Raw genomic sequence first — 9,614 nt, forward strand, 5'->3', positions numbered from 1 at the left:
AGCAATGCACAATTCAGACAGCCTACCTCCAGGTTAAACAAGCATTTTGTTCAGATTTAAAGATAGGGATCATTGGTTCTTGCAACCACCGATAAAAACTTCACCACTGCTAATGTTCTAGCGTTTGTCCGGTCTTCCAGTAGGAACCTGACATAGTAAGCCTCTGATTTTCCGGGAAAGGTACCAGCAAGGGTAATATCAGTTGAGTCCTGGCTTGCTCATATTTCTGACAGTGCAGCAAAATATGTTTGATAGAATCTGTCAATGTTATCTTCACTTCTTTCCCACATCTGTCTGCAACAGAGGGGACAGGTACGACGCCTTGAGAGCCTGCATTGGAGACTCCTTGTGTCAGAAGCTGCACCGTCTTAATGTTTTCTTGGTAAGCATGGCTTGTAGGATAAGTCTGACATTATGTCACACAGTTGTTGAGTTGGAAGAGGGACCCCAAGGGCCATCTAGTCCAGCTCTGTGCAGTGCAGGAATCCTGCCCTCAGCTGTCCCTGGGTGGGCTTGAACCACCAGCCTGGTTAACAGCACTGACCCTATTGCCTTTGTTGGATAGTAGTCTGTAATATATTGCAGTAAGAAAACCCAGTGGACAAGTATTTTAGAAATTAAAGATAAAGGTAAAGGGACCCCTGACCATTAGGTCCAGTCGTGGCTGACTCTGGGGTTGCGGCGCTCATCTCGCTTTACTGGCCGAGGGAGCCGGCGTACAGCTTCCAGGTCATGTGGCCAGCATGACTAAGCCACTTCTCACAAACCAGAGCAGCGCACGGAAATGCCGTTTACCTTCCCACCGGAGTGGTACCTATTTATCTACTTGCACTTTGATGTGCTTTCGAACTGCTAGGTTGGCAGGAGCAGGGACCGAGCAACGGGAGCTCACCCCGTCGCAGGGATTTGAACCGCCGACCTTTTGATCAGCAAGTCCTAGGCTCTGTGGTTTAACCCACAGCGCCACCCGCGTCCCTATTTTAGAAATTACTGTTCTGTGAATTAGTTGGAACTTTGAAACTACCTTTTCCTGGAAGTTTAGAACATATAGTGGTGGGTTAAAACATGCAAAATACCCAGATGGCTCATAGTGATGCCTTTTATAGTAGGAGCTGGAATTCTTTTGATGCGTTTCAGTCCAGTATTTAACTTCAGATACTTTAGTTAGGTATAATCTTCTCTTTAAGGCATCTTCAATCTTTCATTTCACAATTGAAAGGCTGTCTGAATTTCCAGCCAATAGGTGTGATAGCATGTCAATATGTCCTTGGCACCCCAACAGTTTAGGGATTCCCCCCCCCCCCGAATTTTGTGTATTCTAGTTTTATCAAACAAGAAGCTCAACTAAAGGTTTAGCTGCCTAAAGGATGGAAATGTATAATATCTGCGTAAGGATTGGAAATTTATACACCTATTACTTTGCAGGTTGGTTGTGGTGCGATAGGCTGTGAAATGTTGAAAAATTTTGCACTCCTTGGTGTTGGCACTGGACGAGAAAGGGGCATGGTAGGTTTGGTTTTCCATACTAATTTCAGTTCTTTTTACTCTTTTCGCAAGTTGTTTAAAAATTATTTTATGATTTTAGTAAGATCAGATCTATTATGCCTTGGGTGTGATAGAACTTGGAGGGGGATCTTTGTCCTGCCAATTTCTTCATGTAATGATGGAGAATGCTTTGTTACAACTACACATTTGGGTTCTGTAACCTCACATTTCCATGTTTTGGTTTCTGTTTTTGAACTTCCAGAAATCACAATGTATTGGAATATATGTTTATCAGAATTCTAGGTAGCGCTGAACTACCATAGCAATTTTGATACATCTGTAGGTTAGTTGGTCAATCGCTATGTGGCATTTTTAGGTGATAATTTATTAGTTGTAAAAGTAAGCCTGAATTCAGGCCATTTTGTAGTCCTGTTAAATGGAAAGAGCTATGATTTTGAATCTGTTTCTGGGCAGGAATGACTACTCAGTATAAGATTATATGCATTTTTTAGGGTAGAGGGGAAATTCTCTCTTAATAATTGTTGGGGGGGGGTAACCAAATTGAGTGCTTTCAGGACTGATTCAAACTAGAAACAATCAAAGATTTATATTAACCATAACTTGTAATTCCACCTATTTGTCCAACCTACTATAGGTTACAATTACAGATCCTGACTTAATAGAAAAATCCAATTTAAATAGGCAATTTCTGTTCCGTCCACACCATATACAGGTAAGTTGGAGCGGTTGGTGAGAAAAAGCAATTTGTGCATATTTTTGAAAAAGTCAAGTGTGGTTGTGGAATCAACTTGCTATTTTAAGAGCTATTTTAAAGTTATTGAGGTAAATCTTCATATATTTAACCTAGGACAAAATAAATTGATTTTGTTGGTGAAGATGTTAACATCAGGGCTGTATGCATAGCTCAAAAGGCAGAGCACACACCTTGCATGTAGAAGTTTGACTGATTAACGTTTTTACTTGCTTAAGTAGTGTTTATTTTAATGATTGTTGGATTTGTTTATTGCATTTTATTGTATTGGGTCTGGTTTGGATTATATTATTCATTATACAATTAATAATTATTACCATAATTTTATTTTATTATTTTATCAATAAACAAAATAAACCAATAAAGAACATAAAGAAATACTGTTGCAGTGGGTTGAAAACAGCTTCAGATTGGATATTATCATTGAATTTGTTGTTCCAAAAAATTACAAACGTTGTATGTGTTCTTTGTAATAAGTTAGCTTAAACATATAATAAAAGTATTTAATCTGTTGACCACCTTGAGTTTCTTTTGCAAATAAGCCTCAAAATTATTATTACTATTATTATTAAAAATAATGTTTTAGGTTTAACCATGCTAACTCCAGTTAAAAGAATTTTGGGTAGAATGGTTGGGAAATAGAGATACTATAGAGAGGCGTTGCTGGTCCAGATTGCCAGTATTCTGCTTCTGTTTAATAAATAATAGCATGTTTCATCTTTTCTGTTTCTAAAAAGAATTCTCAGTGCAGCTAACAACCACATCAGTGGAATAACATTAAAGACAGAAATAGGTAAAGAACACCAAAATAGCAACAGCAGTATTAAATTAGTAGCAACATGCACAATAATCCAGATTTCTATGGGTTAAGGAAGGGTTAACTGGGTTGGGTGATAATCACGAGCTATGATGAACGCAGGAGAGCAGAACTGTGGGATGGGTGGTGACTAGATGTATCCATAGTCTTGCTTGGCTTACACATGCTCTATAAATGGTCTCTGAGTTTTCCAGTTACAAAATACAGTCGTACCTTGGAAGTCAAACGGAATCCATTCTGGAAGTCTGTTCGACTTCCAAGGCGCAGCTTCCGATTGGCTGCAGCCAGTTGGAAGCTGCGCCAGACTTTCATGCTTCCAAAAATCATTCGAAAACTGGAAAAATCACTTCCGGTTTTCAGTCTTTCAGGAGCCGAAACGTTCGACTTTACAGGCGTTCGGCTTCCAAGGTTCTACTGTATTTTATTTTAGGAAATGTTTTGTATCGGCCTCAATACAGAACTTTGATTAATTTTTGCTGTCAGTTGTTCTTTCCAGAATTAAAGAGTTCAACTTGGTAAAACAAAATGTTTTATTCATTTTCTTTGCTCAAGAGTCAGTGTTACGTGTCTATTTAGCTCATTATCTCATACCTCATTTCACTAAAGGGGTGATTCTTTTGAGTATGTTATCAGTGATTTGGAAGCTTTTGTTTTGCATTGCAATTGCCTTTTTCCAGCAAGAATATTAACCAAAGTTTATGAATATTTTAATTTTGCTTAGAAGCCCAAAAGTTGTACAGCAGCAACAGCGACACGTAACATCAATCCTCAGATCAAGATAGACCCATATCTGAACAAAGTTTGCCCAGCTACTGAGAACGTGTACAATGATGATTTCTACACTGCACAAGATGTAGTTGTTACTGCACTAGACAATGTGGAAGCAAGGAGATACATTGACAGGTAGGTGCATGATCTGAGAGTTCAATTTGTACCCTTTCCCACCCTTCATAGCATTTCTGTCCTTGCCACCCTTGGTGGCAGTTTTCCCTGTGCTTTCTTGGCACAGCTGTGGATAATTCAAAACCAGTTGCCTCAAATCCACTTCAAGCCATGTTTTTAATCTCCTGGTTTGTTTAAAATTAGTTTAGTATTTAATTATATATATATCTGCACCATTGTGAAACGGTGAGCACAGCATGTCTTTTTTGTGAGAAAATGCCTCAATAGCTCTATTTGAAGCAACTTTTACTACTACTACGGGTTATTGTTCTACTAGTTTTACTGGAATTTCTGATTGGGAATGTTAACTTGATTAATGACCCAACAATGTGTAGTTGCAAATGTATCTAAAGTGTTATGGACTCTAATGGGAGGGGCATGCTTATCAATGCATTGGGTTTGTGACACATTAAAATGTATACATCTGGTAGCAAGCCCAAGGCTTGCTCCTACTCTACACTATGTGGTCAGACTGTGTGTGGTCTAGCAGTTTATAAATCTGAGGTCCAAACTTGATGCAACACCATTCATACAGCAACTGCGTGAATAGGTGGGGCTTGTTTTTTAGAGAAGATAGCCAGCACAGTGTGGGACTACTTCTATACTGTAAACAGCCCTGTGGTCCTCGGATGAATGGCAGTTGTCAGGTGCTGGTGTGGTTGCTCAAGAACAAACAGGCAAGACTCCGACCTGTCTTTTCCAGGCTTTATTCTTAGTGCAAACTATTTACAGTGAAGAGCGTCATAAGTTCATGTCTGGTTCAATTGCTAGCAGAATCTGGGAGTGGTCAGTCTTTGTACCTCCCCCAGCATAACAGTTGCGTGACCCCAAGCCTTCTCCACCCTGAAACCTACTGCGCAGAAACCTACTGCGCAGAATGGGCGCTGGCAAAGGGCTACTTCCCTCCTCTCCGATTTGCCCAGGCTCGGTGTTGAGACTCTCCCTAGCATCCCCTGGTTGCTGCACCTCCTCTCCACTAGAGGCGGGGCTTTCCTCCTCACCAGAGGAGGAACTGCTTCGCAAGATTTTAGGAGGTTCCCTATAACACAACTGCCCTTCCGGGGGGCCACCAGGGGGCGCATTGGAAGATGGCCGACAATAACATCTCTCCGACCCACACAAGGTAATTAAGAGGCTGTGATGGGAGTATGCAGCTTCCCTTGCCCCCCCCCAAGGGAATGGGGGGGACTGCCTTGCCTGCTGTGCCCATAATTCACCCCCAGATTCGAAAGAAGGGGGTGAGGGCACTAGGCATAAAGCCCTCGGGTGGAGTCCGGCTCTCCCGGACGCTGTCTCTGATCGCGCACTGGTTTGAATAAGCTTGAGATATTTAATTGGAAATGAAGCAAATGCACATATTTCAAGTGAAGAACGGGAGTGAAAACTGCTAGCTAAAGTGACCTCTGTGAAACGAGAGCAACGGGTTTGGATTTAACGGAATACAACATGAAGAAATTACATCAGGTTCAGTATGCCAGAGCGGGACTGGATGAGGGGGGAAACTTTTTTTCTTTTCTTCTATGTGATTAATCAATAACCCCTTCTCAAAAAGAACTGCTGCATAACCGACCTAAGCAGGATGATTAAAAACTGTGTGGAAATAATTTACTACCAAAAGCTTGGCATGTGAGATCGAGAAAAAGAACAAGGGTTTTTGATGGCGCAGCAACAAAAAAGGAGTCGCCATTTTGACGGGTCTTGTCGAAAGATTTATCGGGAGGAGGAAGCTCTGTTTTCATACTGGATTCCTGGTAGAACCTCGTCGAGGACTGCGAAAGACGGACAGACGTGCGAAAAGTGAATAAGTAGACAGCAAGAATGCTTTTCTTTATGGAAGCGATGAAATACGGCAGCTGTCTGAAATACGACTCTTGGACGAATGGAAAAACCCACACAGGAATACAAATTTGTTTGAACCTGTTTATGGAGACAATCAGAGGCCACAAAGACAAAGAGAGAGGAAAAATATATGAAAACAACTAGAAGAGATGTGGAAAACAGCAAGAAAGGATTGGACAGAATTTTGAACATTATTTGGACAGATTTGTGGACTTTTAAAGCAGTAGCAATAAGAGGATTGGACCCCTTTCGGAACTTGAAATATGGGTACCCCAACAAAATTTAAAATTAGGCTCTGTAATTCGGAATTTATGTGATTTGATTTGATATGATTGGTCTGTTAATAATTTTTTTAAAAAAACAACAACACAACTGCCTTCCACCTCTCGCCTCTGAGCTGATGGCAGTTCCCTGACAGCAGTATATAAATTTAATAAAATAAATAAATTCCACTAGCTCCCAATCTGGATTGGACTGAAGCCTTTAACTTCTTTGCTCTCCCCTGTGCTCTGATCCAGATTGGCCCCCTGCCTCTTCCGTTGGTGCTAAGAAAGCAACAAAGGGCAGAGGGGCAGATAAACACTGCCTGTGTTACGTTTGCATTGGAAACTTGCCCCTTTTCTCTAATGTTGCTGTATAGTGGTACTGAGCCTCAGCAGCTTAGGCTCAAGATACTTAAAGGGCTGCTTCCTCCCAAATGAGTGTATGTGCTCGGTAAGACCTACTGAAGAGGTGTTTCTCCATGGTGTTAGAGGAAGTGTGGCAATAGGGAGCCTTCCCTGTGGCCATTTCTAAGCTGTAGAATTCTTCGTAGGAAGTCTCATCTTCTGCAAACCACAGAGGCATAAAGACTGAGAAAAAAGGAAGCAAAGCAGATCCTGATCACAGGCATTTCCGGAATTTTGAAGTTCTTAGTTACTGTTCTCAGTTGCGTTAAAATGTAGGCACTGGGTGTGAAATGGCTAGGCCCTGTTCCATAGAGCTGTTTCTCCATCTAGCGTTTTGGTGCTTTAGATCACTGCCTGAAATACGTTTCAAAATCTTGCTCAGGTGCAGGAATTGTGTGCCTTAGGTATAAATATATTTGCCTATTACGTGGAGATAATGCATTCCATTAATGATATGCTTCCTCAAACCACATTCTTGCCTTTCTTTGGCCTTATGAAGACCTTCATTTTTGACCCGGGTTGACTTGCCAAGTTGAAGATATTTTTCTGATTCACCAAAACTATATTGGATTTATCAGTAATTCTTAATTTATTGTTGGTGATATAAATGGTTTTAAACTTGCCAAGCATTATTTTTAATTGGAAAGCCAGCAGATAAATGATATGCCACTGGTTAATTCCTGCAACAACTGAAATCCCTTGTTTTAAACCAATTAAACCAAAGCTAGGAGGTCATACCATGGTTTTTGTCTCCCCCCTGCACTCTGGCATCTACCCTGATGTGTTCATTTTCTTCACTTATTTTCTTCTTCTATGTAGTCGCTGTCTGGCAAGCTTGCGCCCTCTCTTAGATTCCGGAACGATGGGGACCAAAGGCCATACAGAAGTCATCGTGCCTCACTTAACAGAATCGTACAACAGTCATGTAAGTGCTCCATCTACAAAAACAATGTACTGTACTTTTCTGTGTATTAGATGAGGGTTTTTTACTTTAAAGGGGGAAGGGGGGGGTCGTCTTATACATGGGTAGTGCAAAGGGGGGGATGGGCAATTGGTTGCATCCACGAGCAGGATCTAGCAATTGTTAGCATTTTCAAGTTGTGTGAGTGATATTCGGTTCAGCAATCCCCCCCCCAAATTGCTCAACAACTGTGGCAGCCCCCCAAGAAAAGCTCAACAACTCTGTGCCATCTCCCCCCCCCATTTTCTTAAAATTGAGCCCCCCAAAAGACATTATACATGGGGGCGTCTTATAGACAGAAAAGTACGGTACTTAGCTTGATGAATCCATATCTCATCCTTACATAAAGTGTGTGATCCTTTGGAACATTCTTGTAGATGCATTGTCAAATCACAGAGCTGGCTCTAAGTGCACTCGGCAGCTTGGCCATGCCCGTTGTGATCTCTCTCTTCTCCCCCCCCCCCCCAACTTTTTTAAACTTTGAATTCCAAACCCCAATGCAGCACCACATACTGCTTTTGAAAGGCCCCTCAGTTTCAAAAGTGGTTTGCCATGTGCCAAAGAGAGGGGGACGGACACAAGTCCAAAGTGTCCATGGGCATGCAAAACTGACTGCATGGCTTTGTGGATGCCAGTCAATAAAGTGTATATATGCCAAGAAGTAAAAAGTTCTTATAAGAGCTCAATTAATTGTATAGAGTGGTATTTTTTACTGGGGCTTTTATGGCAATCTGCTTCTGTGAGGTCAATATTTTTGGAAACCTTCTTGGCCTTGTAACAAGTCCATTTGAGTATTGTATGTATGGATATATGTATATCTCAAAATAAATAATTCATTTGTAAAGGAAAAAAATAGTAGCCTGTCAGTAATCGATACCAAAAGCACAAACCTATATAGTGGACCCTCCAGATACGAACTTTATTCGTTCCGAGGGTCCGTACGTACTCCAAAAAGTCCGCATCTAAAGGCGGTGCTATAGTGCGTTTCTGCGCATGTGCGCACAGCAAAACCCGGAAGTATACACGTCCGGGTTTGCCGCGTTCGCAACCGGAGTTACGTTACCAGAAGCCAATGTAACCCGAGGATCCACTGTACACGAGTGCTTGGGAGGAAGTTCAGTTGAATTCATTGGGACTTGTTCCCAGGCAAGTATGTATAGCAGCAGTGGCGAACCAGAGCCCTTCAAATCTTGATAGACTCCAGCTCCCATCAACACCAGCCAGCAGTGGCAATAGGCAGGGATGTTGGGAGTTGTAGTTCATCAGCATCTGGAAGACCATAGGTTTCCTACCCCTGGAGTACAGAAAGAAATTGATCTGATATTAGAAATAAATAGTGCAAGGGGTAAAACAGCTGCATGTGTATATGATATATTTTGATCTTTTGTCCTTTTTTTTTTTACATGTAGCGAGATCCACCTGAAGAAGAAATACCATTTTGTACTTTAAAGTCTTTCCCAGCTGCCACTGAGCACACAATACAGTGGGCAAGAGACAAGGCAAGTTTGTCTGTTTGTTATTGTTATTGCATGATATATTGCAGGGGTTGGACTAGATGACCCTCGTAGCCCCTTCCAACTCTACAATTCTGTGATTATGGGCACAATTCAGTGGGACCTTCTCTTGCACTGAAATGAAGGAGAATTACACATTTCAGTAAGGGCACCAACATACCCCACCCCCCCAAAAAAAACACAGTTGGGAAGGAAATCCAATGCTATTTTCTCATAACTCCTTTTCTTTTAGTTTGAAAGTGCTTTTTCACACAAGCCTTCCCTGTTTAACAAGTTTTGGCAAACGTATCCATCAGCAGAAGAGGTGTTACAGGTAATAGCTAACTTTATGTTGAATATTGCGCGTAAAGCTACTCTGGATGTCATTTTAACTTTGCTGTGCTGAGCCTTGCAGGTAGCTAGTAATATGGACTGATTTTAATACAGTGGTGAAATCTAACTAAGACCCCTATGTTTTCATGCTGGTCCAGGCTTGGGGTATACAAAGGTTTGGACCGGAGTAGCAACTTAATTCTACCTAGAAAGGAAAGTGAAGGGGGCGGAATTTGCGTTTTAAGCTTATTGTGAATAATTTCAAGGGCTTGGTGCAGGTATTCTAAATAGCACTAGCAGATGA

The 9,614-nt window shown here is 41.4% G+C and overlaps 1 protein-coding gene across 5 annotated transcripts in view; it reads left to right on the forward strand.

Moving 5' to 3' along the window:
* The window catches only part of UBA6 (ubiquitin like modifier activating enzyme 6), a 47,708-nt gene that overhangs the window by 24,486 nt on the left and 13,608 nt on the right, over positions 1 to 9,614 (forward strand). For 3 of the 5 annotated variants that reach the window (XM_083582576.1, XM_083582578.1, XM_083582580.1), the window contains 5 exons: positions 304 to 382; positions 1,426 to 1,506; positions 2,141 to 2,218; positions 3,796 to 3,977; positions 7,343 to 7,448. In XM_083582576.1, coding sequence (XP_083438702.1) covers positions 304 to 382; positions 1,426 to 1,506; positions 2,141 to 2,218; positions 3,796 to 3,977; positions 7,343 to 7,448 — 526 coding nt within the window. Of the gene's footprint in view, positions 1 to 303; positions 383 to 1,425; positions 1,507 to 2,140; positions 2,219 to 3,795; positions 3,978 to 7,342; positions 7,449 to 8,893; positions 8,984 to 9,230; positions 9,312 to 9,614 lie in introns of all 5 variants that reach the window. The other 2 variants (XM_083582577.1, XM_083582579.1) reach the window with 1 other exon arrangement.

This window comes from Podarcis filfolensis (genome assembly GCF_964270895.1).
Source record: "Podarcis filfolensis genome assembly, chromosome: 13".
Classification (NCBI taxonomy): Eukaryota; Metazoa; Chordata; class Lepidosauria; order Squamata; family Lacertidae; genus Podarcis; species Podarcis filfolensis.